This window comes from Manacus candei, unplaced genomic scaffold (genome assembly GCF_025592945.1).
Source record: "Manacus candei isolate 608988 ecotype Guabito, Panama unplaced genomic scaffold, ASM2559294v1 h1tg000028l, whole genome shotgun sequence".
In the NCBI taxonomy this organism is placed as follows: domain Eukaryota; kingdom Metazoa; phylum Chordata; class Aves; order Passeriformes; family Pipridae; genus Manacus; species Manacus candei.
Genome location: NW_026138076.1, coordinates 9,238,452 through 9,265,592, shown reverse-complemented (window position 1 = coordinate 9,265,592; position 27,141 = coordinate 9,238,452). Strand labels below are relative to the sequence as shown.

Sequence of the window (27,141 nt, the reverse complement as noted above, 5' to 3'; positions counted from 1 at the left end):
AATAAGGACAATATGGTAGAAATGTAAAATATCTCTAAAGAAAACATCTATCTGTATTACCTTTTGAACTTACTACCCAAATGTGATAATGTGAAAATCAGCATTGTGCTATTAAAATAAAAGCAGTGAAACAATTTGTGACAATGTATCACTTTTAGAAAAATATGGGTGACTACAGAATAGTAGTGATGGTAGTGCTATAATTTAGTAAAAAAGTCTAAAATATTGTTTAAAAAACATGTATAATAAAATAAAAAATGCATTAAGGTGAGTTCTGGACCCACTGAGTTTAATATGACACTTTTTACTGTTCCCAGTATGGGGGATTTGTCACATAAATACTGTAATGAGGTAACCACAGTCCCCAAGGGATTGCAAACCACGACCAGTTACTGTCTGTCCAACTTGCACATGCTGCGTTAGCACTTCTGTGTCTCAGGCTTGGGAATTTAAAATCTCTCCACAATTTGCTTCGAGACTAGTGGAATTTGAAGATATTCTTGTGCTACACATCCTGGCTGATTGAGAAGGGAAACAACCTGATGCAGCACTCACCTAAGCCTGACATTCAGATTTAGTATTTTGAGACTACAGGGTTGTCAATACTTCAATTTCTGTGCCACATCCAGTGCCTCAGTAATAGAAAATGTTCAGTCCTTCTCGAAATAGCAGCCCCTCATTCCCAGAAGTCCTACACATGGCTACCATGGCACCTTTCACAGAATTCAGAAAGTATCCCACAGTGCTTGCACTTACAATAGACACTAACAGAGCCAGAGGAATCTGTTTACTTGCAAAAATGCACAGAAAATCCTATTTACCTGAAGAATAGGGGAATGTAGAGAATATAGATTTCCCCTCAACCTCCAGCTCTGGATGTGTGTGATCTTTAGACATGTTCTATTTTAACACACTTTTCATCATCTTGAACCTCTAGTACAACTGCAGATCAGTATGTCTGGAGAGCACAAAGATTTTTTTTGTTGTTTTTCTTGAAACTAAAGAAGACTCAAAGACCAAATAGAGACATGAAAAATGAGTGCCTATGTTGAAATGGGGATACTGGGAGTCCTAACATGAACTAACTGGGTTAGAACCCACCCTGTCAGAGAAATTATTTCCCTTGAGATGAATGCATTTTAATTTGACTGGTGCTGAGTTGGACACAGCTTTATTTTGCACCATTATTTTTGTGGCTCTGTGGAGGATATAAGTTTAATCAGGATGGAATTTTGTGTGACAGCATTAGCAGAGCTTTCAGAGCATCTGTAAGCAGACATAAAGCTGCTTAATTCAACTTGGCATAATTTCAATCTTCACACTTTCAAGTACAGTTTATCTTTGGAGTAAGTCAGTGGAAACTGTTAAAGCTTTTAGGCATGTGGTGAATCGAAACTAATATTTACCATGTCTTAGAAACTTAGAATCTTTTAATGCCTATTTACTTTAAACCTGATCCTTGTTCTTAAGCCTTTAAAGACTGACCCGCAGTGTTGGACTACATTTAGGACTATTCATGGAAGAACATGTCTTAATGTTCAATCTTTATCTTTCTGTTTTGTGGAATGTTGTATTGCTGTATTATTTTTTGCACCATGTGTCATTCATGTCTGATAAGTGCTGGAAACATGGGTTTTCTCTCTTAATTCCTGTATAAGAGTATTTTTATTTTCGTTGACTAATAAGGGAAGTCAGGTAAGTCTGTCCATAATATGGCAGCTGTATCATCCTGCTGCTGTTTTGCGGTTTGCTTGACTACAGAATGGAAGTACTTTGTTTAAGAATTATTCATTCTATGTCAACTGACTTCACTTATCAGTGTTACAGCCACTCATTTGTCAGTTTGTGTCTTACACACATCTCTGTATTCTGATTTCACATGCACAGGATATTTTTACTGCAGTGGATAGCATCTGTTTTATAATCCTCTCTAAATGGCCCTGTCAAGAGCTGATCACACTTGTTGACACAATTCATGCCCAAAGAGTTGGCAGTCTTATTGATGCCTACTGCATTTTAGGAATAAGTGATGAAAAAGGAGAGCAGTAGTTAATTACCCCAGCGCTAGAAAACTGTGCAGCAAAATGCACTATATTTTTTATAAAATATTTTCAGTATGTTTTTTATTGAGATGAACAAACCGAGAAGCAACAGCCACTAACATTTTTATTTAGGTCTTTACATACTACCTGCTATGTGCATTAGGAAATTACTGCATCAGTCTTAACTTCCTATTTAGAGAACCTACTCATTGCTCTCAACAGAGTATAACTCTTGGGTATCAGACATTGGACCTACAATCAGTTGATTTTAGTCTGGTTTTCAGTATGCCACCTGTGCATGAATCTGTTTATCCATTTTGATACATTAATTTTCGAACCTTTGGTTCAAAACCAAATGAAACAGTGATCAGTGTTTCAAATACAATTGTCTAAATATTTTCAAAGTATGTGTCAAGGCTCAGGAGAAAGACCTAAATTAATGCTTCCTCTAAGACAAATATGTGTTGAACATTCTCTTTAGCAGCAGTTGCCTGGTCATTCAGCACAATGAAGGACCCACAGTGCTCTTTCTTGTCTGGTGGGAGCCTCATGGGAGACAGGAAACTGAAAATCTTGTTGGTCTTTGAGGAAGCAAGGATGTAAAGTATTCATCTTTAGGGAAGAAAAAAAAAGCTGCTTCTTGTTGTGAAATGGCTTGATTCTTTTTTTATATCTTCCTTAATAGCTCAAGTTAAGACGAACTTGACCATGAAGGTAGGAGTGATTGAGGCCCATCATTCCCATACAATTATTCCAAACGTAGTAGTGCACGACACCAGTAAGGACCCTGGATTGATGCAGAGAGAGGAAAACAGGTATGTCAAATATACTGTTTTGTGTCAGTTTGTTTTCTTTTTAGTTTGATAATATGCATAGGATTATCTAAGCACAGATGCTTGCCATCATCTAATTTTCTTCACTACTAGTAATAAACTAAGTCTTTAAGATTATGATATATTGCTTATTATAAACATTTAGGAGATTTCTTTTTATTTCAGCAGATATCACATAACTTGTTATTTTGTTGTTCCCCAGGCAACGATATCTACCTGGTGTATTTGCATGCTACAATATTAACAATAATAGTAATAAAGATGCGTAAGTAACTTTGCCATTTCATAAAGTGAGAGTACTGCAATATTGTCTGTTTAAGCAGAAATGAAGAGTAATAATATATAATAATTTCTTTAGAAACAGTTATGTCTTTCAGGTAATCCCAAAAGAGATTGCATGTATATTTTAACTTTATGCACATCAGCTATGATGAACATTCTCAATAGCAAAGTTACTGGTATTGTATCTATTAATTTAAAATAAAAGTAGTTCTAGGTGAATACAATAGTTTTTTTGAAGGTCAAACACCTAAGTATAATGTTATCCTTACTGAATGTAGATGATTCTAATAAATAAGTAAATGTGGAAGCAAGAGATATGTGCATTCCATGATCTATCATATTTTTCTTTTTATTAGGGAGGAGAAGAAAAGAAAAAAAGAAAAGAAGAGGTAAGACAAAGAGTAATTATGCTACTATTGCTAATATATTCAGTTTCTTCTAAATATGTTTTAATTTGGTCTTTAACAATGGAAAATGTAAATCTATTTTTTAGCAAGCCAGAAAAAAAAAAGGATGGAGAAACAGAAAAGAACAAAGAAAAAAAGGAGAAAAATAAAAATAAAGATAAGCCCAAGAAGAAAGAAAATATAGAAGAGTAAGTATTTTTCATTTAGAATGTTATGCTGTCTAATAAAATTGCTTTTGATGTAAAATTGAATCCACTCCTGAACACCCTGTAAAGATGTTTATAGATCTAGTGAATGAGTGTACAGACTGCTGTTGTTGTTTCTAGAGTAGAGTTGTTTTGACTTAACTTCATATATGGATGACAGAAATATGCATGCATGGAAAAAATTAATCAAGACATATCTCCTTTGGATTTTGATCATCTAATATCTCGTGGATAACACCCTGCAGCAAAAGCTGTGTCATCATAAAGCAGTCTCTTCCACACACAGATCTTCCACACACAAAGGCACCTACAAGCGAGTAAACTTTTCTATGATCTAAAAGTTTTTACTTTACCTTCTCCTTGGTAAATTCATAATTTTCTGCGTAAGGACAGAAACTTAAAACAGTGCAGCAGGAACTTGTGTTGTATGATTTCCCATTCCTTGGTTTCTCTGTGTAAATGTTTTATCTTTCTCAGAGCTAGACTTTTCCCAGTGAGAAAGGAATGATAGGGATGATTTATCTCTCTTATTTAAACATTAGTAGTCATATAATATTTTTTTAAGACGATAAAATCAATTATCAGACAAGACCGTTATTTGGGTAGGAAAAAAATTAATTTTAAAATTACATGTGCCACTATAAACTGAAGTAGGACTGCCAGGGTAATTTTGCTCAGAAAAATTCAGATTCTAAAGTTTGTGTCCCAAGTCATAACAGCTTCATATTTTCCATGCACTCAAGCAACTCAACTTTAATGAAGACCATTTATTTTACAATAACAATTTCTGGAATGCTTTCTTCCTCAAAAACTTTGTGTATTTCAAGTCTCTCATTAAATCTCCTTTTCTTCCCCCCTGCTTATCCCTTAGGAAGAAGAAAGATATTTTCACCATTGATCCAGCAGGAAATATATATTACAACTGGTTGTTTTGCATCACAATGCCTGTCATGTACAACTGGACCATGATTATTGCTAGGTGCTGTACTCCTTCAATGCCTATATAGAACATCTGGCAAATCTTAATATCCCTAGATAAATAAAAAGTATTTTATTCATCACTGATTTAATGCAAGTATTTAACTTTCATTTCATGGTGATTTGCTTTTGTCTTTTCCTATTCAGAGCCTGTTTTGATGAGCTTCAGCATGACTACTTAGCAGCATGGTTTATTATTGATTATGTTTCTGATGCCATTTACGTTGCTGACATGTTTGTACGGACAAGGACAGGTAAATATACTCAATGATTAATTATTCTTTTTCATTTATTTGTGTCAGGTTTTTTAAAATAGTCAAAACACTACTGCTTGATTATCTGAATACCCCTGATGAAGTGCAAAAGTGAACAAAGACATCGAGCTAGATCTCTGAAAGACTGTAGCCTGTGACCTGTAAAAGTAAGAGAAACTGTAATGTATTACTCAAAGAATACATAAAACCTGAAGTATGCTAGGTACAAGCTATTCTGCCTGCAGCTGACTCATAAAGACAAAATAAACATGCAATGCAGCCAAGTGAGGATTGGGGATTCTGAAAAACTCACACCTAAATCTGTTTTTTGTGTTAAAGGGGTATTCAAATACTCGCTTGATTTTCAAAATGATTGAGCAAGTAAGACATTCCCATTAACTTCATCTGCAACTGTTTAAAATCTTATCCTATATTCAGAGCTATTGAGTAGATACACTCAATATGGAACTGAAATTCCTGTGTCCAAATTCTTTCTCTTATTAACCACCCTTTCTATAGCCTGTGGAGGTTTTTTTGGGAGAGTGAGGTTGTTTTTTTTTTTTCCCAGATGTTCACCATAGTGGAAAAATGGAGGGAAAGAATCAGAGCTTAAAATGTTTATCTTTCAAAGGTGTATAATTCAGCTCAAACTGAACCACACAGAACTAAGCTGAGTATTTATAAATAAGAAATGGCATATTAAAAAGTAAGAGAAGTTACATTCCATCTGGAATTGGCACTCAAAATATTTCTTCAAAGTACATTTGGACTGACAATAAACACAGCACATTTGAAGTTGTAGCCTTTTTTTAATATTGACAATTTTATTTTAGGTTACCTGGAACAAGGTCTTCTGGTGAAAGAAGAACAAAAGCTTCGAGAGAAATACAAGAAATCTTTTCAATTCAAATTAGATTTTCTGTCAATCATACCAACTGATCTCTTATACTTTAAGTTAGGATTGAATTACCCGGAATTAAGAATAAACAGACTACTCAGAGTAGCTCGGATGTTTGAATTCTTCCAGCGAACAGAAACAAGGACAAACTACCCGAATATCTTCAGGATCTCTAACCTTGTCATGTACATTGTGATTATTATTCACTGGAATGCCTGTGTGTACTACTCAATCTCAAAAGCCATTGGATTTGGGGCTGACACATGGGTCTACCCCAACACCTCTGATCCTGAATTTGCTCGTCTGACTAGAAAATATGTCTACAGTCTCTACTGGTCAACACTGACCCTGACTACTATCGGTGAAACACCCCCTCCTGTAAGAGATTCTGAGTATTTCTTCGTCGTTGTTGACTTCTTGGTTGGAGTATTGATTTTTGCTACCATTGTTGGTAACGTGGGCTCTATGATCTCCAACATGAATGCTGCCAGGGCAGAGTTTCAAGCAAGGATTGATGCTATCAAGCAGTATATGCACTTTCGGAATGTGAGTAAAGACATGGAAAAAAGAGTTATAAAGTGGTTTGACTACCTGTGGACAAACAAAAAAGCTGTGGATGAAAGGGAAGTCTTGAAGTATCTGCCAGATAAACTAAGAGCAGAGATTGCAATCAATGTTCACCTGGAAACACTAAAAAAAGTTCGGATTTTTGCAGACTGTGAAGCTGGTCTGCTGGTTGAACTGGTTTTGAAACTCCAGCCACAAGTATACAGTCCTGGAGACTATATTTGCAGAAAAGGAGATATTGGACGAGAGATGTACATTATCAAAGAAGGCAAGTTGGCAGTAGTTGCTGATGATGGAATTACCCAATTTGTGGTCCTAAGTGATGGCAGCTACTTTGGAGAAATCAGCATTCTTAATATCAAAGGTAGCAAAGCTGGAAATCGAAGAACAGCCAATATTAAAAGTATTGGCTATTCGGACTTGTTTTGTCTGTCTAAAGATGATCTTATGGAGGCTTTAACAGAATATCCAGATGCAAAGGCTATGCTGGAAGAAAAAGGCAAGCAAATCCTAATGAAAGATGGATTGCTGGACATTGAAATTGCAAATTTAGGAAGTGATCCTAAAGATCTTGAAGAGAAGGTCGCCTACATGGAACGATCGATGGACAGGTTACAAACAAAGTTTGCCAGGTTGTTGGCTGAGTATGACGGTGCACAACAGAAACTGAAAAAAAGACTTACACAAATAGAGAAAATATTGAAGCCAGTTATAGAGGAAGAGTTTGCAGCCTTAGAAGAAGCAGATCCATCCACAGATAAACCTGGATTGTGAAAAGCAGATTAAAACACTGCCAGTAAGACTTAGGGTCAAATCCTGAATGGAGCTGAATACATTAATTTCTAATATTTGTGGGACCTGACTATTAATTACAAAAAGTTATTTGTTAAGGCAATGTTACCAATTTCCTACAAGAAGCACATATTTGGCAGGTTTCAGGCAGAAAAAGAAGAATCACAAATCAGAACGGAAGATAACATTTTGCTCTTGCACAAGCAGGTGGAATTATCTGCTAATGCATTATGTACTCTATGTAACACTCCTCTATGGCAAATGCATTCAGTCTATATACAGTCATATACCAGCAAATATTGGAAGTTTTGCTGACTATTTTAAAATAATTTCTTCTTGTCTGCCTATGGAAAGAAGGACAGTTTTGGTAACAACTATATTATTTGAGGTCATTAACCTTTATATTAAACTCGTGTGTAAATGAACACATTTTATTATCTATTGATTACCATAAGATTAAGTATGGGATATTATGTCAGGAATTAAGTATATGCAGATGAGAGTACTGAAGGCTGTAAGATTTGGAAAATACTATTACTTTATTTGGTCCACCTTGATTGATTTCTTGACATGTAAATGGGGGGTTTGAAATGGTCCTTTTTTCAGGCTAATACATGCAAGGGCTGGAATAGAATAGAGACAGGAGAGGAGAAAATACAACTTTTTTCAAGCATTAATATGACAGATATGAGTGGTGCAAAATCTAGCTGTTCTTTTCACAATAATAAAAAATACTTAGCATTGAGGACAAATACTTAACATCCATGTGGCTGCTGGACATGGACTATCAAGTTTTTATAATCTGTGATGAAAAACGTGTATGTCCCTAATATGACACTTGTGGATGCTGGCAGAGTGCAAGGGGCAGACATGACTGGAAGAGGCCAAATTCTCCCTGCAGTATCTTCTGTAGCTGCTGTTGGGGAAAGAATACAACTAAAGAGATTATTTTTTCCATTGATAGTGTATATCTTTCTTCATAACTATTTCTAAGTAGTAAAATCTACTGTTTTATATGCTAGCTCCATTTTCAACTACTTTGAGAAGCATTATCTTCTTGGATTTTCCCCCTAATTTATGTCTCCTTTCATTGGCAAAAATGTTTTTCTTAGTTATGGTCTCAGATGGGTATTTTCAGTAGAATTTGATCATAGGCACTTAGCATTGGATAAATTTAATGAAAGGGAGCCAGGAAAGGGACTGCAATGAGAGAATGGATAATTCTGTATTTAGGACAATTTGTTTACCCTGGGAACTTGGACTGCCACTCTTAAAAAATACATAGGTACATGTTAATGTCAATAATATATCTACACATTCATTTGCTCCTTAATGAGATGGAGATATTATAAATTGGATATTTTATAAAGTACATTCCTTTCTAATTGTTTTACTTTTTGTAATGTTGATGTTTTCCAGAATGCCAGAGATTTATAAATAACTCTTGATTCCACTGCAGGGATTAAATGTTATGAAGTACTTATTGCACAGGATATATATGGAACGACAAGGATAAATATAAATATGAAATGGCTTTCATCCACTGTTGATCCTGTGCTTTGAATGACAAATGGCTTAATGAACTCATGAGGGGAAAGAATATGCCATCCTATTACTAAAGACTCTAACACTGCACACGAGAACAAGCATTATTTTGTCATTTAAATACTGTGAGTGTTGGACTTTACAATCAGCATTATACCAACCCAGGTCTTGAATATAATTTGCAATCTGTATGCCAGCAGCATCCTAGATGGCTACACCATGTTTCATGAGACACTTAGGAAGCACTTTTCTCCTTTGTTGAAGTGTTTAATACTTTGTATTTGAGAAATGTGTAATATGATATTACTTTTAATTAATAAAGACAGATATTTACTGTTAACAGGTTTTTTTAATTGATCCTTCAGTCTAAGATATGAGTTGTATTCACTAGCTACCTCTTTCTTAAGAATAAAAATTCTTTAATTTAAAACACTTTGAAATAAAACAGAAAACCAGAATTGACTTCCAGTAGTTCGCTTACTATTTTCAGACCCTTTATGACTGGAAATGTTGTATTACTCAACTTTTAGGAGAATATCTTTGCTGAAAAAAAGGCTAAATGCAGGATTTTCTCTTAGCATATGACATCGTATAAGTGCTAAAAGGAAATGTCAATAAAATTAAAACTATTTCAACTTGTCCTGCAGTAAAACTTTCTGGATATACTTAAATAAAGTTTCTAAACAGGCTTTGTGTTTGGTTTTTGACTCTCATACTCTGAAGAGGAGCTATGAAGCAAATGCAGGCAAGAGCTGCATGCCACAGAAGGGGCTGCCAAAAATTTACTCTGGAGAAAAGGATGCTTTTGGGGGGGACTTTATCACTCTCTACAACTACTTGAAAGAAGGTGGTAGTGAGGTGGGGTTCAGCGTCTTCTCCCAAGTAACAAGTGACACGAAGAGAGGAAATGGCCTGACGTTGTGCCAGGGGAAGTTTGGTTTGGATATTAGGAAAAATGTCTTCACTGAAAGGGTTGTCAAGCAGTGAACAGACTGCCCAGGGAAGTGGTGGGGTCACCATCCCTGGAGGTATTTAAAAGCCTTACAGATGTAGCACTTAGGGACGCGGTTCAGTGGTGGACTTGGCAGTGGAGGGTTAAGAGCGGGACCAGGTGGTCCCCGACCTCTCCTAACCACAAGGTCTGCCTGTGTGACTCACTGACGGGCCGGGCCAGGGCTGCGGTGCCGGCGCCGCCCCGCCCGCCGCGCGGGGGGCGCTGGGAGCTGTAGTCGCGCTGCCGCGGGAGCACCGCGGTCCGCGCCGCCTCCACCGCCGGCGCCGGGCGGAGGGGCCGGGCCGGGCGGGGAGGAGAGGGAGACTCAGCTCCCCTCGGGGTGGCGGTGCCGGGACCGTGCTCTCTCCACCGCCCTCCGCTCACCGGCGGGGCAGGAATGGAGGCTGCCTGGCGCCAGGGAGGCCGGGGCCGCGGCCGTGGCCGCGCCAGGCCCGGGGACGGGCTCGCCGCCCGCGCTGGGGCGGCTGCCCGGCCCCCGGCCCCGAGGGCCCGCGGTAGTGCCCGCGGTGCGGCCGCAGGGACCATCGGCGAGGGGGCCGGCGGTGAGTATCGCGTCCTGTCCCCCCTACCCGAGCTGCAGGGTCCCGGGCGGGGCAGCCGGCGGTGGCTCGGAGCCCCTGCAGGTGGCCAGGTCGGGGCTGTGCCCGGGACCACGGGGAAGGGAGGCTGGCGGGCCCCGGCTCCGCTCCGCGCCGCTCGCCGGTGCTCGCCATGTGCCGTGTGCTGCCTGCAGGCTCCTGCCCGCGGGAGATGCGGGGCCTCGGGCAGTGGCGGGGGGCTCGGGGCTGTGCCCTCCGCAGGGAGCACAGTCGGTGCCCCTGAAGCAGAAGAGTAGAGTGTGAAGTAAAGGATGAAGTATCAGTTTCTTATCACGGCTGGAGTTGCCCGGTAGGGACACGCATCTTTAGGTGCTCTGGTTAGGGAGCCGCGTTGCCGCGGTCTGGGAAAGGTGCGGGCTTTTGGTGCGCGGGGCTGCTGTGAGTGCAAGTTAATCCTTGTGAAATACAGCACAAAAGTGCCAAAGTCGGAGCTCTTTTAAGTGGCAGCATAGTTTCTTAAGAAAAGCCTTAAAACTAAACTTGACAACACCCTAGTGAATATATTGGGTGCAATAGTCTAATACAGAAGACTAGGAGGTACTTAAGACCTGCGATCTGCTGAAGACCTTTATATCTCCGTGGAATGTTATCTTAAAGGCACTTCGGTTTATTATGAACTCTGTTGAATTACATAATTTTGTACCTCTGTGTGAGAACCTTCCTCTATTTCACGTGCAGTAACTTCAAAAAAAGCTTGTATTAAAATACCCCATTGCTTTTAATGCTGCCAGCTGTGAAACGGCATGAACATTCTATTGCAGTAAAGATTTGTCGAATTTGAGGGACATCAGTGAAAATCGTAATTTAAGACATACCATATGCGGAGAGAGTTACCTGTAGGGTATCTGCAAATCATAACAATTGTCAAGAATTGTGCAGTTTCTGTTTTTCTTCCTCATGCTCTGAAAGTTGTGTTTTTGTAGGATGTGTGTGTGGTTTTCTAAGTATCCTTTTCATAAAGCAGCATTATAGATGCATATATTCTGGTATATTTGGTTGGGTTTGTCAGTAGTAATTGATAGATAATAGTTCCTGCTGTGAATTTTATGGATTATGCACAGTAAAGAAGTAAATACAATTTATCTGTTCTTGTATGGTATTGAAAATGTAACAATGTACTCCCTTAAAAAAATAAAATCAGTAAGTTCTTTAAAAAAAAGGACAGTTGAAAGTATGTAGAACTGAATGTAGTGTTATGATTAACTATCAGGGTATTAATCATCGGTAATATTTTCTCTTAATAGAATTATCTTCACTGAAGAAATTTGATGAAATTAAGAAGGCTAATCAGGCTGCAGCAAAAAAGCTAATTGGAGATCAATTAAGCTCCTCGTCTGAAGATGATGATGAAGATGCTGAAGTGAAACAAGGAAAGATTTTGGACAAAACGTTTAACATTTACACCAGTCAAACTGGTAATTTTTTTTCATTTATTGGCTTTTATTTTGGTATGAAAGCATAAACAATGCTGTGTCATTGTCTCTGTTTTAGGATTTTTCCATAATTGGAAGGAAAGCACTCTATACTGATGTCTTGCATTAAAGAATATTTGTTCCCAGCCATGCATGCTGGCAGTATTTCTTGTCTTTCCATGCAGAAGCAATGGTATAGTTTTAAACTGTATTAAATGTGGTTTTATAATAATATGACTGGCCTTTATTCAGAGAAAAAGCCCCCAGCAGTCTCAACATGTACCAAATAGCAGATCGAATGTTACTGATTGTTTTAAAAATCTTTATACATTAAAGATGGAGATGCAAGTGAACTGGAACGTACAAGACAGTACATGAATGAAGCTTTTCAGTCAGGGGCTATGACCTGTCTCATCTGCATTGCTTCCGTTAAAAGGAACCAAGCTGTAAGTACTTTCAGTAATCTTTTAGAATGAAACAAATAGAACTGTCTGAATAACGTGTTTTTAATTATAATACTGAGATAATTCGTGGGATTGTTAACTTTAAAATGGTAAGAGTACTAAATGCAGCACTTGGCATCTTTGGATTTTGGAACACATATATATAAGTACTTATATATCTAGCTTGTAATAAGAATATGTATTTTTTTACATATGTTTGTTATCATAGTGTAGAATAGTTAATTACAAGTTAAATTTTCTGCTGCACTTTTCTTATCAAATTGCAATAGTTTAGGTAGAGCCAAAGTCACCTTTGTGGTGCCAGGTGGTGTAATAATGGACAGTGGCACAAACTGAGGCTTGGAAGGTGCAGATTGGGTACTGGGAAGGTAGTATGACACTTGGAGTAGGTTGTCCAGGATGGTTGCAGAGTCCCCATCCCTCAGGACTTTCCAACTTTGCAAGGCAGAGTTGTAGCTGAACAGAGCTAAGTTGACCATAGTCCTTCTCTGGGCATCAGTTTGTGCTACATGACCTCCAGCAGTGTGTTTAAATCAACATTTTTCTGATTATCTGAGTATTTTGGCCTCCATAGGCCTTGGCAAAAACTTCCCACGGGAGTCGGGGAAAAAAAGATTTATAGGTATGAATCTGTAACAATAGAACTTCCTGTATTCATCTAACAATGGGTATAATCTATCTCTGAAAACCCATTTTTAAAGGGAAAAGTGAAAGCTTGTATTTCTTTAGATACTATGGATGTTCATCAACAGAAACAGAAAGAAACCTAATTGAAATTAATTGACATTTATGTCTCCTCTTTAGGTCTGGAGCTGCTGTGGGTGCTTTTGTATATTTCACCTGGTGTGTATCCAAAAGTGGGCCAAGGACAGCCTTTTCCTTGTGTCGTCTCCTTTGACGGATGATGATTTTGGGAAGAAAGACTATCCCTGGCCATGGTGAGCTTCTTGTGGTACATTTACAGTTATTTCTATTGTGAAAACTGTGTGAACTGGTGTTACTTTAGAAAGGAACAGTACCTGTAAATGATGTGCATACCAAAAAGCATTTTTAGAAGACTGACTTTTCTATTGATTTTTAAAATTATCTTTAAGTTTTCATTAACATGATTCAGGAATATTTCACAGTGATATTAAAAACTTACTGCATCAAATCTGTTCTAACTTCTGAGAAGGTAAGTTAGAAGGTAAGGTTATCTATCTTATGGCTCAGCTTCTAATATTTATTCCTGAATGGCTTTGCATATTTTTCCCTTTTAAAGTTGGCAACATGAAATAAATAAGTTTTAAAGAAGTCCTCAAATAGCAAGATGTAGGGATTTATTATTTACTCTTTTAGTCTCTGTATAATTTCAGCATTAAAGCCAGTCTAGCAGTTTTACTTGAGATTGTATAAAAAAGAAGGTAATATTGTGGCTGCATGAATAAATTTCCTAAGTGAGTTTGCTTAGGAAATAAAAGTATCAAGTTTTTGGTTGGCAGCATCTCAAGTTGATAATGCCTGTTGTACTATAAACTAGTTTTGTGTTTTAGCATAATGTTGATAATGAAAAAAATTCAAGGTGAATTGTATTTTATTTTACATTCAGGCACATGCTAAAGCTATGCAGGCTCTATTGAGAAATACTTTATGGTCTGTAATGTATTGTATCATGGCAAATTGACATTTTATTTGATAAAAATGAGTGCATAGGTCTTTCAAGGTCCCTGTTCTACTCTGAGGAGTAGCTCCTTATCTTTTGTCGTTTCCCACTGTAGCCAGAAATGTAAACTGCTTTGTTTCTTCTTCCTAGTGTTGCCTCCCTCATCCATGGCTTGCACATGAAAGCCTGTAGAGCCTGTGGCACTTAAAAGTTCCAGACCTCTAATGCCTATCTACCTTTAGCAATAATGTATTTTTTAATTTCTTTCAACATCAAGGGTAACAAATAAAGGTGTGCATCTCCAGTCTAAATTTTTTCAGATAAAATTCTAATTATTATGCATAGTTTTAGTAGCATCGCTAAACTTTGTTTTACATGGCTTACGTAGATTGCTGTTAGTAAACACCTGTTTTTAATCCCTTTGTTTAATTAGTTCTGTTTAAGTAGGTTAACTCCTTGTGGCATATGTTGTTGTGGTATTGCCTATCATACAAATTCTTCTGATTCCTGCTGTGTTGAATTCTTATCTATGTATAATCTTAAAGAAAAGAGATTACTGTGATGGGACAATTCCTTAGACGTTCTAATGAATGCACTGTAAAATCTGACATATAGAAAGACCTTCAGTGAATATTATAAATTTAATTATATTATTATTGGTTATAGTAGTTGTAAAAATGTTATTGGTAGCATTGTAACAATCTTGGGAAGCCAAAATGATAAGAATTGCTTTTTCTTTTTAAATTTTTTTTTAAAAAGTTGCTTTTCTTTTCACTCCTTTTTCCTTTGTTGTAGCCCAAAATGTAGGTTTGAATACAAACGCTCTGAAACTCCCAGTAGGTATTACTGTTACTGTGGAAAAGTGGAGAATCCAACAGTGGACCCATGGCTGGTACCTCACTCCTGTGGTCAGATATGTGAGAGGGAATTCAAACCTTCTTGTGGTCATAAATGTTTGCTGCTTTGTCATCCAGGTAAATCCTTTGCCTCTCTTGGTTGCATGACCTGTATTTAGGTACCTGTTACACAGTTTTACTTAAAATCTGTTAAGTATGTTTAAAATTCTCAAGAATAAAAGAGCTGTAGTTAAGGCTGCATTTGCTGAATGACCATTAGCAAGCTATTCTTTTTCCTGTAATTAGGACCCTGTCCACCTTGCCCAAAGATGGTCACAACAACCTGTCACTGTAAGAAGGCTAAGCCAGTGCCCCGGAGGTGCAGTGCCAAGGAGTGGTCGTGTTGCCTGCCGTGTGGACGAACATTGCTGTGTGGACAACATACTTGTGAGAATTCCTGTCATGCAGGTACACCTGCTCTCTTAAACTTCAGAGGAGTAGTTGTTTCAATTGTTAAGATACATCATCTTTTTGCAACTCCTATTCTTAATGTCACTTTGCAATTACATACAGGAGATTGTCAGCCTTGTCCACGTGTCAGTAAACAACGGTGTATCTGTGGCAGACAGACAGCAGAAAGACTTTGTGCAAGTCCTCAGTGGCAGTGTGATCAGGTATGCTGAAGCTATTCTTTTTAACAGATTTCTCATCATTATAAAATTTGATTACTTGGTGTAATTAAGGATTGGAAAAACTCAATTCGGTAAGAAAATAATTTTTTTTTTAAGTTTTGAAATTGCAATTGAACATATAGGCAGCAGTGTTTGAGAACAGATTTAGTTGGTTGCCCAGTTAATTTCTTGTAGTAGCTAAAATGTCACTGTTCTGGAATTGTTAGTGTAATAGAGAATTTGACTTTGCATATTCTGCTTGTACTTGAGATTGAAATTTCAGCTGTTGCCTCCAAAAATAAACATGAAACCACAGCTTAGTAGGCAAGACTTTCATGGTTATTTACTTCTAGTGACTAGCAGAATGAAAACTTTGTGATTCATTCCTTGAAGTATATTTGCAGCTCATGCTTAAGATCAAGGCTATGGATTGATCAACTGTAAAAAATAAAAATAATTTTAAAAAATTAAGTGGCAGATGGGAGGCTGCACCAGGAGGTACTTGGTCATTCTGACCCCAGTAAGGAAGGCACTTAGCCTCTGTGAAGTATTGGTTAAAATACAGGTTATTTCAGCTAACACTAAGGGAGTATAATGTAAAATATAGTGTGTCCCTTTAGACGTTCTGAACCCCAAACTGTGCATCATCAAATGAAATGTGAATCTGCAGCATGCAGTGCAGACCCCATCTGTAAAACGAGCTTTCCCATTTTGGTCATTGAAACTATTGTAAGATTTTGTTACAAGAAAGCATCTTTGATCATAATTTCTACTGTCAAACAGAAAGGATGTTTGGGTGAGAACTTCTTGCTACACTTCTAGATAAAGGCAGCATAATCACTGGTACCAAGTGGGAGCTGCCTCCAATCTCCTCTGCTACAGTATGTTTATCCTACAGCCAAGGCGGATCTGCAGTATAATGCAGACCTGAAGGTTAAGTTGTATGTGCAGCACAGCACAGACCTGGACTACTCAGGTTATCTGAACCACTACCTCCTCAGTATACAGGAGTCTTTCAGACTAGGATCACTGCAGGGATGATCAGTTTTATATGGTGAACTCATCAAATATAAAATTTGTTAGCAAAATGTAAAGAAAGTTAAATTCCATCCAGATGTGTCTCCTACTTTTTACCCTTAGGTTGCTTTGTCTTGGTGTGTAGTTCCATTACACTTCATTTACTTGTTTTTTCTGAGTTTCTCAGGTGTGTAGGAAACGTTTGCCATGTGGTAATCACACATGTGAACAAGTTTGTCATGTTGGTCCCTGTGGAGACTGTCCTCGTTCTGGGAAAAGGTCCTGTCCATGTGGAAAAACAAGTAAGCTACATTTTTTTTTTTAATGATAAATTAAAAAAAAACTCATCCAGTCTTTGACAATGAGTAGTTTAGTTTAATTCTGCAGGTCCACAAGAAGTTCTTACAGTCAACTGTGACACTGTATTAACTTTTTTTGCATAGCTTTCAAAACTTTACTTAGTACCAGGGGTTTAATTTGCGATGTGAATAACTGAGTAACTCTGGAGAACCTTTTTAAAAAATGAGAGAGAATTGGCATTTGAACTCGTTACACTTTGCATTTTTTTCCTAAATATTTTGGCTTTTTTTCCTAAATGTTTGCTTGTACTTCTGTCTTTTTATACAGAGTTTACATTGCCTTGCACAGAAGATGTGCCCACCTGTGGTGATAGTTGTGACAAAGTTCTGGAATGTGGCATCCATAAATGTTCACAGCGCTGTCATCGGGGTCCCTGTGAAATATGCAGACAGGTTAGTCTTGCTGTAGCAAGTTCACATTTTGTTAGGGTTTTTAAACTGTATGCCTGAAACAGTGCGAATCTCCTAAGGAAAATGGAGTTGTATCTATCACAAAATCTATGAGTTTATGTTCATTAAAAGCAGCACGTTCTTTTTCTGTTCGCCTGTCGCTCCAATACATTTCTGAGTAAGTAGTTGAGCATTATGTATCTGAACTGAGGCATAGATGAGTGTTTTATTGTTTGGGCCTATTTTTGGTTTGTTTTCATTTTTTTAATTAATTATATCCTAAAAGACAATTTTTCCCCAAATTTTCTAGCTTCCTTGTGGCTTTGTCATATTACGATATTCCTTCATTAGTGAAATGGAAGGTGCTGTAGCATAACATTATCTTCTTACAAACAAGAAAATAAAGTTTCGGTCTGGTCCAAACATCCATGGAGCATCTGTGGTCTGGTCTATAAACCCATTGCTCTCTGGTCTCAGTTGTCTCTTCCTGAGCCAACTTTGGCTGCAAAGTCTATGGTGAAAGTAGTTAGCACATGACAGCTGGGATGAAGGTCAGATAGACCTGCTCACTTACATTTTACCTGTATTCATGATGGATGAATCTAGTTTACTGTGCAGGAGGGGTTCTTTTTTGGATGAATTTGTTTTGTGTTTACACTTGACATCTTCCACTACACACTTGCTTGGTTCCTTTGAAGTGACTTCCCTCTGAGTGAAGAGGCTACAGTGAGGTGTTTGCAATACCAACTTAAGGTCCCCAGGTAGTTACTTCAGAGATAGCTAATCTGCTCAGAGCACGTCATAAACTTCCTGTTGTGACAGAGCAGTGTAAATGTTATTTTCCCTTGTACTTTTCTTTAGTAGTAGATCGTGTTGTTTTCTTTTTTTTTTTTTTTTTGTGTTAAAAATACTCTGCTTTTTTTACCTGTCTTGCTGCCCAGGAGGTTGAAAAGCAGTGTCGCTGTGGAAAGCACACTAAACGCATGCCATGTCATAAGCCATATCTGTGTGAAACAAAGTGTACTAAAATTCGAGATTGCCAAAAGCACCAGTGTCGGAGAAAGGTGAGTACCCACAGGTGATCTTTCTCAAATGTATTGTTTAGATAAATTTTTTCAAAATTTAGACATAATATTTTATACTATATAAAGATCTCAATGCCATTCAAATTAGTTTTCGGTGTACTAGAATTCTCTGAACAGCAAGTCATCAAGAAAAACTAAGTGGCCTTAAAAACCGAGAGGAGATTTTGACAACTCTCCAGTTCTAGGAGGCAGTTTTGCTTTCAGATTCTCTAGTAGTTACTCATGCTTTATGCATTCTGTAGTAGTTAAACCCATTTATTTCCTAACTTTGTAGGCAAAGCTGGAGATCTGTCATAACTTTGTAAGGAACATACTCTTATTTTTCATAGCCCAGCATTCCATCACACTTCTAATATGCACCACTGCAATCAGCAGTAGTCTGACAGTTGGGAATTGGAGTTTTGTTTCCCTTCTCATTTGAAATCAAAAAAATGATTGATAGTCTCTGTCTTTTCAATTTATTCATTAAAGAAGACCTGAAAGTTGTCTGCTGTTTGTGAATTAATACATTATGAAAGTTGGACTTCTTATCCCAAACAGGCATGAAAAAATACAGTTTTATTCTCATGTGTTTTTTAATATTATTGTTAAAGTGAATTTACTCTGCGTGAAAAGATTACAAAACAAGTAAATGCAACCTTGACATCTTTAATTTATGATAAAAAAATCCATGTTTCTCTTCCTAATAGTCATTCTTCCATATACAGTTTGGAAGGTGGGTACCTTTCAAGTTATTAAAAATGGGGTTCCCTCCTGTCCTGGCATCCACCACTGTAGTGGTGTGATAGTAGAAAACTGATCCTAAAGTTATCTGAGCTTTACTATAAAGATAAAGGTGTTTAAAAAAATTATTAGCGGTATCTTTGTGCTAGGGACGATATAGCGTAAAAGTGGAAGAAATTGCAGAGTAATGGGGCAAATTGTTGAATATTTTATGTGTAATCTTCTGAATTATTTTAGATTAAAATATTACAAGAATCTGAACTTTTAAATGTTTTTTTTAAGCTCTCTGCCTTTTTAGTATGTCGAAATGATGCTTTCAAATGTGTGTTTTCTTGCTATTTTATAACTTGAAATTTTTTAAAACTGCTGTACAGGTAGCCTCCTTTCTGGAGGAAACTTGTCTAAAGTACCTTGACCTTTTTTTAATAAGTGTTGCAGAAATGAGATGGCAGAACTGGAAAAATATATACCAGAAATTTCTAAGTTTTCGGTTATATAGACCTTTCTGGGTTTTTTTGGTTTTATTTTTTTTTTTAATAGTGCTGTTCTGGAAATTGTCCACCTTGTGATCAAGTCTGTGGGCGGACTCTAGGCTGCAGAAATCACAAATGTCCTTCAGGTTGCCACAGAGGTAAGAACAGGTGAAGAATCCCTGTAGTGATGGAATATTGTTTATTTTTGCCAAATTTTATGCTTGTGTGACTCTGTGTGGTCCTTAATGAATTCTCTCGCTTGTTGCATGTGGGCTTTTTGTGGGGGCAGTGTGTTTGAAAGTGCTGGTTAGAACTTAAAGACCTATATAGTGGCAACTTGAATTTTTACCTGGTGTTTTTGCTTAACATTGTTCCTCTTTCCAGCTGTGTAATTCAAAAGCCATGGCTTGCCTTTTTTTCACCAATAATTCTGTTCAAAATTATTCTTTTCACTGAATATGCATAACAAATACATATAGAAATGACTGTTGCTGGTTGAGTCTGGATTAATTTTAAAAATCCTAGAATACAACATGTGGTACAAGTGGGCTTAAAATTTAAAAATAAATATGATGGAATTCGAAAGTATATTGGTATCTTGCTGTTGAAAGAAAATAAGTACTTGTTACTTACTGTATGAAGGATAGCAAAAAAGTTTACTTCTGCATGCCATGACCTTGGTTAAAAAGATGCTGGAAATGGCCAGAATTACCTGGCAGCTTTTATCCTGGCCAATTGCTTTGACATTTCCTTGGTAGGGGATTAAATTGGAATGACTGGAAAATTATCTGCCCTCTCAGCAATTTCCCCACAGAAGCTGCTGCCCTGCTGAAACAGCAACTGAGTAGCCTATATAATTTCCCTTAGTATTCTGAACTATAAATTGCAACAACTCAAGAAATAATTCACAGCTTGTACAACCAGTCTTCCTTCTGAGGGCGTGACTCTTTAGAGGAGAGTACAGGTAAATGTGGTAGTTGTCCCAGTTAACTTGCTATTAAATCTGTCGCCACAAACTAGTGGTTTGTTTTTTAGTCTGTGAACTGTGTCCCTTTTCTTCTTACCTTTCCTTTCTTCTCCCCTCTGCCCCTGTACCTCTCCAAAATCCTAGAAATACATAATTTTTTCTGTACTGTCCGAACAAAACTGGTAACATTGTGTTTCTGCATTAGTTTGTTTGATAACTAAATCATAGAATAAAATTCTCATTGAAAAACTAAGGAGTCAGTGTTGCATTATAGGATAAACTTTTACGTTGACTGATGGTTTATATTTGATGCTGTTTGCATTTTACAGCCTGGCTAAAAATGACAAAGATTTCTAATAACTAACATGAAAACAATAAAGCAGTATCTGTAAGAAAATAAAAGTGATCTTTGAGACTGTAAATGTCAAATATATACACTTTGAAGTGTAATCTATCAAAAGAGTATAATTGTCTATTTGCCAACTAAATTTGCATATAATGAAGCTAGTAACTATGATATCAGATGATAAACTTATTTTCTAAAACAATTTTCAAAATCTTCTCTGTGCTTTAACAAATACAGTCTAGTACAGACTGTAATATCTTAATGAATGTAAATATTCCTAATCAAGGCAATTATTTTTATTTGAAAATATTTATATTCATGTTTCTCCTTATACACCAGTATTTTAATAGCTACTGAAAGTTATGATTAATTATTTTATCTTTAGAATGTAATACCAGGTCAGGTTAATTTTGCAATGAGCTGCCAGATCTCAGGGACCACTGATTTTAAAGGAAATATATACCTCCTAGAAAATAACTTCACAGAGGTTGATAATAAGCTGTTGGCCTTTTGCAGGGGTCCCTGAAAAAAGGTAACAATCTATTATGTGTGTGGTTTGATTTTTTTTTTTTTAATTCTTTTTTTGTTATTTTTTTCATGCTTGATAAAATTTAGAATTTGTTGCCAGGGAATAGAAATATTAACCACTCTGAACCATATAGCTTTAGACCTTCAGTTTATTTTGTAAAAATAACTGGACAAACCGGAGAAGCGGGCCCATGGGAATCTAATGCAGTTTAACAATGCCAAGAACAAGGTGCTGCACCCAGGTTGTGGCAAACCCTGGTATCAACACAGGCTTGGGAGATGAACAGCTTGAGAGCAGCTCTGCTGAGAAGGACTTGGGGGTGCTGGTGGATGAGAGATTGGACATGAGCTAGCAATGTCCACTTGGAACCAGAAAGCCAATTGTATCCTGGGCTGCATCCAAAGCAACATGGGCAGCAGGTCGAGGGAGGTGATTTTTCCCCTCTACTCTGCTTTTGTGAGACACCACTGGAGTGTTGCATCCAGCTCTGGAGTCCCCAGTACAGGAAGGACATGGACCTGTTGAGTCGAGTCTAGAGGAGGGCCACTGAGATGATCAGAGGGATGGAGCACCTCTTCTGTGAGAAAAGGCTGAGAGAATTGGGATTGTTCAGCCTGGAGAAGAGAAGGCTTTGGGATAACCTAATTGCAGCCTTCAATACCTGAAGGGAGCCTACAAGAAGGATGGAGAGGGACTTTCGACAAGAGCATGAAGTGGCAGGACAAGGGGGAATGGCTTCAAATTGAAAGAGAGTAGGTTGAGATTAGATACTAGGAAAAAAAATCTTTACTGTGAAGGTGGTAAGGCACTGGAACAGGTTGCCCAGAGAACCTTGAGATGTCTGATCCCTGTAAGTGTTCGAGACCAGGTTGGATGGTGCTTTGGGCTAGCTGGTGTAGTGTAAGATGTCCCTGCTGATGGCAGGGGTGTTCAGAACTGGATGGAACTAGAACCCAAACCATTTTGTGATTCTATGATTTTATGTGTGCTGATAATATATTATAATTTAATTTACTTTGCAATATAAAGACTGTAGTACTTCCATCCTTTGCTCTTCAGCAGCCTGTTGTTATTGAGACATCTACTTCTTGAAGTGATGCTTCTCAGATCCTGCTAACAAATCATAATTGCTTAAAACATTTGGCTGTCAATACTTCTTTCAAAACATTGCTTCATTTAAAATTTCAGAATCCAATATGGTTAATAAGCCAAGACCCACATCTAAATTTGCGTTTTTTAGAAGATTCATATTCTTACTATTAATTACTCAATAATAAAACTTGGGAATTGGCTCTTGAAAAAATGGTGTGAGAGAGCTATAAATTAAAACATGGGTCTTTTACAAATATGTTTTTAAAAATATATCAAATTAGTAACATGAGAAACTTTATAGAGGTGAAGGATCTTTTCGAAACAGCATTCATTATACATATACTGAACATTTAATATCATCCAAGATCTGCAAAACCTTACCAGTTTTTCAGTGTATCTAACCTTTTTGAATTTAGATGAAAGATGATATGTCTTCATATGTATAAAAGACTGAAATACTAATAGAAAAAGAAGTACTGTGTGAGCCAAATAACTGGGCTTCTTTTCAAAATGTCATACTGTTAATGTATTTGTTTTTAGGTAGTTGTAATCCATGTCCAGAGTCTGTAGATGTGAAATGCAATTGTGGAAAAACTGTCATTAAAGTGCCCTGTGGCAGGGAGCGTACAATCAGACCTCCCAAATGCAAGCAGCTGTGCAGGTCAGTATAGAAAGTATGTGTGGTTTTTGTTCTTGTTTCTTATTCTAATTTTGTAGTCCCACTCATTTCTTCCAAGTCATCTCTGATATGTTTTGAAGTACCTCCATGAGACAGTCTATCTAGAAAAATTGACTAGCAAAAGGAAAAAGAATATTTTCTGCTGGGGTCTAGCAAGATTGCTTATTGCAGAGTAGAATTTGGATTGAAACAGCTGTTTGAATATGTAAACCCAGCTTTGATTTTAGTTTTATTTAGAACTCCTGTTTTAATTTTATTGTAATATTAACCACTGCTGAAGTCGAGAAGAAAAAAAAACCCAAACCAACTTGTTCATTTCAATTCTTTGTGTATTGAGCATAATTGCCCAGTAACTTCTGACTGTAACTTCTTATTTTTTGCTGTCATATTGATTCCTCTTGGATTTTATTTCAGTCGACCACCTACCTGCCACCACTCTACCCAGGAGAAACACTACTGTCACTTTGGGCGGTGTCCTCCGTGTCGTCAGCCCTGCCAGAAAACATTAACATGTGGTCATTTGTGCCCTGTTTCCTGCCACGACGAAGCTCTTGTGAGGCAAACTGGCTCAGTAAGTAAATAGTGAAAAATGGTGTATTACTGTTGTGAAGAATGAGCAACAGTTCAACCTTAATCTTATGTTGGAGGCTTTTGAAGTTCAGAGTAAATAAAAATCAGTCAGCATACTGCTCAACGCAAAACTAAGTGGTGCTTTGTTGCAATGTGATTTTGTAATGTATAATTGAATTTGCAGTTTTCAACAGTTATAATTACTCAAGAAATTATAAGATTTCTGTTAGAGTTGTATTACAAATGTTTAATTCCAAATGTACGCAATTGCTTTTAACATAAGAGCAAAAAATAAATTTACCTCTGATATTTACTTAACCATCAAAATTTGCACAAGACAGAAGTGAGAAATTGTTTGGCATTTTTTAGCATGATGCATGCACTGCATGATGGTAATTGAACTAGTTTACTAATTTAAATATTTTTATATTTTTACCTCTATTAAATAGTTAGGATTGGTTGACTCTTTTGTTTGGCTTTGTGCTTAATTTTTAGCAGTAAGGACCACATTTTCTTATTCCTAACCAGGCTAAGGATGAAACAGTAATTTTTTTATGTGTAGGGGGTGTTGAGATTTCCATTAGTAAAAAGTTAGTTACTAGGAAGTGAATTTGTTAGAACTGGGAACTCTTTAGATGATGTGTTTATTTATGATCAAGCAGATAGTTGTGTTTGTGTTTTGTATTCACCTAGTGTCTCTTGCTCTCAGCATCAGTCTGCAGGTCCTTGGGAACAGCCATCTGAGCCAGCTTTCATTCAAACTGCATTACCGTGTCCTCCCTGTGAGGTTCCTATACCAGTGTATGTATTAAAAAAGGAAAAAAAAGTTTTTACGTGGTAAAAGATTTTTTTCTTTTTATACTGTTGTAGAGGTGGACATGAAAATAACCATATTTTCGTCTCCAGATGTAAAAAGCCTATGTGAACACCATTCTCATAAAGCTGGGAGCGCTGTTGGTTCTTTAAGACATTTCTCTAATGTGTGCTCACTGTGTGAAAGCACTGATAGTAAGGATTAGTTTTTCTAATGTGTGCTGTGTGCAATGCTACTTTAAAAGAAAATGCAAAGTTTGATAGTCATCAGTGACATGACTTTTTCTGTGTAGTTTCTGTCTTGGTTTATGGGATCATAATATTCTGCATAATGAGTTGCTGTTTTGTTTCTCAGTTGTTATGGTATGCTATTGAATGATAGGTTCATACTTTTCATCCCATAGGCTTGTTTCCTTTCTGATTTTGACTTGTCCAGAAGGTTCTGTTCCTTGAGTTGAACTGAATCAACTCTTTCTATGATGGTGCTGCGGGTATAGGGGAACACAGGATGATGAGACTTTTTCACCATTCTTTTTCAATGTTTACATTACAGAGAATTCAGTATTTATCTGAAAAATGAAATGCTGGTGGGGATTTTGGTTTGGTTTTGTGTTGTGGTCTCTTACTGTTTTAAACCCTGCATACTTCACAGGCATTACTGCCTTTTTGGTTTTTAAACATCCCTCTTTAATGAGGGAGTATTACGTCCTCATTTTGTGAAGTGAGAACTAGATGGAGGAAGATGATAAAAAGATCCATTTAACTTGTCAATGTAGATATGTTTAGAACTTAATGTAGGATTGTGCTATAATAGGTTTTACTTCTGTTCAAAACTGTGACCATACAGTGCTTGTGATACTTGAGTTCAAAGTTCAAAGCCAGATTCCCAAAAGGTGGAAAAGGTCAGATTATTCTGACCAGTCTGGCTTCAGTGTTTGTGTAGAAACCTGTAGCAACTGTTTCGTGTAGGTATTCAGTAGAAGTCAGTGTAACATCATGCATTTTGTAAGACGTCTCCTAGTTCCTCTGAATTTCAACATCAGAATAGCCTCCTTTAGTCTGAAGACTTTTCCCCAGAGGAGGTAAGTCTGCTAAGTGAGAAGGAAACTGTACTGGAAAAGTTGTATTTAATTTTCTAACTAGAGGAAGCATCGTTACATTTCACAGTGCTTGGAGCAAATTAAGGTTCTGTTAGCATTAGATCATACTAATTCTGGAATATCATAACTCTTTTGATTGATCTTTGCAATTGTAATGTTCTTTTTTATTTTCCTTTTTTTTTTTTAGATGAAAGTGATATGGGAGACGTTTCCTGAATTAAGAAAATAGTAATAAACAAAACCATGGTTATAAAGAAATGGGTTGCTACAAATCAAATTATGTGACAACTTCTTAGATCATTAGCAGAGCTTCTGAAATCATTGCTGGAATAGTGACATTTGAACAAATATGATGATGGAGAATAGTTTAAATAATACTGTTCTGTATGAATGGATGTTAGTGGAGATTCCATTCTTCACTGCTGAAACTTTGCAATACTTTCTGGGTTTTTTTCTAGTAATTTGGTATCTTTGAACAGGAGCAGGTAGAGATTTGTTATGCGTTTGGTATTTATTTCTGTAACTGGTTAAAAAGGGAGTTTCTGGAAAACTATTTGCTCTGTTAATTTTGAAGGACCATTGAGGCTTAGGTTGTCTAGTCCAGCCTCCTGCTGAAAGCAGATCAACACTGAAGTCAGAGCAATTTGCTCTAGCTTTGTCCAGCTGGACCTTAGTAAACCCCAAGTAAATTGATTCTGCAGTCTTTCAGAACAATCTTTTTCAGTGCTCAATTATACTTTTACTGATTTTGGTTTTATTTTTCCTCCACTGTGTATCCAGTCAGAACCTTACTTGTTTAAGAGTATGATTGTCTCTTGCCTCCCTGCTATGAACCTCAGTAAGGAGCCTGGCTTCATCTTCTTGGTAACTTCCCCTTAATGCTAAAAGATTACTATTTTATCCCCAGCCAGTAGCCTGCAGCGTTGCTGGGATTTAGTCAGTCACAGATGCAGGATTTTGTCTGTCTCTGTATTTCATGAATTTCTTCTCAGCCTGTTCCTCCAGTCTGTCTAGATCCTTCCAAATGGCACCTCTGCCCTCAAATGTGTTGACTGTAGTGTCCTTTAATGTTACTTGTAAAATTAGTGTATTTTGTCTCTTCCAAGTTACTGGGGAAAAAAATAATTAAACAAGATAGGTCCCAGGCTGAAGAATTCTGTCTGCAACTGCTGTCCAAGTAGGATACAAAAACTAGCTACTACCATTTGAGCCCAGTGGTCCTGCTAGTTTTTGGTGTGTCTGGTAGTTCATCTGACACCATTATAGCTCAACTTGAATGCAAGTTTGCCATGGGGAATTCCTCACTCACAGATTTAGTAGTTACATGGCAGAAGGCAATCAGGCTGACTGAGCAGTTTCCCCTTGCAGTTGAACAGAAGTGTGCTGCAATAGAATGCAGAGATCCTAGAAGCCCAATTAGCTGGATATAGGAAGATTATTGTGGATATAAGGTAGTTGAGCTGTATTGAATGAAGAACAGGCTCCTGTGCTGCATCTGCTGTTTCTTATACTAGGTGAAAGACTGATTGCTCTTGCTAGTATCGTGCTGTCCTAA

At 37.2% G+C, this 27,141-nt stretch overlaps 2 protein-coding genes across 2 annotated transcripts in view; both read left to right on the top strand.

Moving 5' to 3' along the window:
* Window positions 1-2,750: 2,750 nt before the first annotated feature.
* On the top strand, window positions 2,751-7,241 carry CNGA1 (cyclic nucleotide gated channel subunit alpha 1). Its single transcript, XM_051790005.1, has 7 exons — window positions 2,751-2,862; window positions 3,074-3,140; window positions 3,514-3,546; window positions 3,651-3,752; window positions 4,642-4,749; window positions 4,896-5,002; window positions 5,836-7,241. The coding sequence occupies exons 1-7, from the start codon at window positions 2,751-2,753 to the stop codon at window positions 7,239-7,241; spliced, it is 1,935 nt and encodes a 644-aa protein (XP_051645965.1).
* A 2,824-nt stretch (window positions 7,242-10,065) lies between these two features.
* NFXL1 (nuclear transcription factor, X-box binding like 1) overlaps window positions 10,066-27,141 on the top strand; it is a 46,127-nt gene continuing 29,051 nt past the window's right edge. Inside the window, exons 1-14 of the mRNA XM_051789946.1 lie at window positions 10,066-10,361; window positions 11,663-11,833; window positions 12,167-12,276; window positions 13,099-13,232; window positions 14,732-14,910; window positions 15,079-15,240; window positions 15,346-15,446; window positions 16,648-16,762; window positions 17,088-17,212; window positions 18,151-18,273; window positions 19,558-19,648; window positions 22,965-23,085; window positions 23,518-23,674; window positions 24,383-24,474. Coding sequence (XP_051645906.1) covers window positions 10,196-10,361; window positions 11,663-11,833; window positions 12,167-12,276; window positions 13,099-13,232; window positions 14,732-14,910; window positions 15,079-15,240; window positions 15,346-15,446; window positions 16,648-16,762; window positions 17,088-17,212; window positions 18,151-18,273; window positions 19,558-19,648; window positions 22,965-23,085; window positions 23,518-23,674; window positions 24,383-24,474 — 1,847 coding nt within the window. The 5' untranslated portion in view covers window positions 10,066-10,195. The remainder of the gene's footprint in view (window positions 10,362-11,662; window positions 11,834-12,166; window positions 12,277-13,098; window positions 13,233-14,731; window positions 14,911-15,078; window positions 15,241-15,345; window positions 15,447-16,647; window positions 16,763-17,087; window positions 17,213-18,150; window positions 18,274-19,557; window positions 19,649-22,964; window positions 23,086-23,517; window positions 23,675-24,382; window positions 24,475-27,141) is intronic.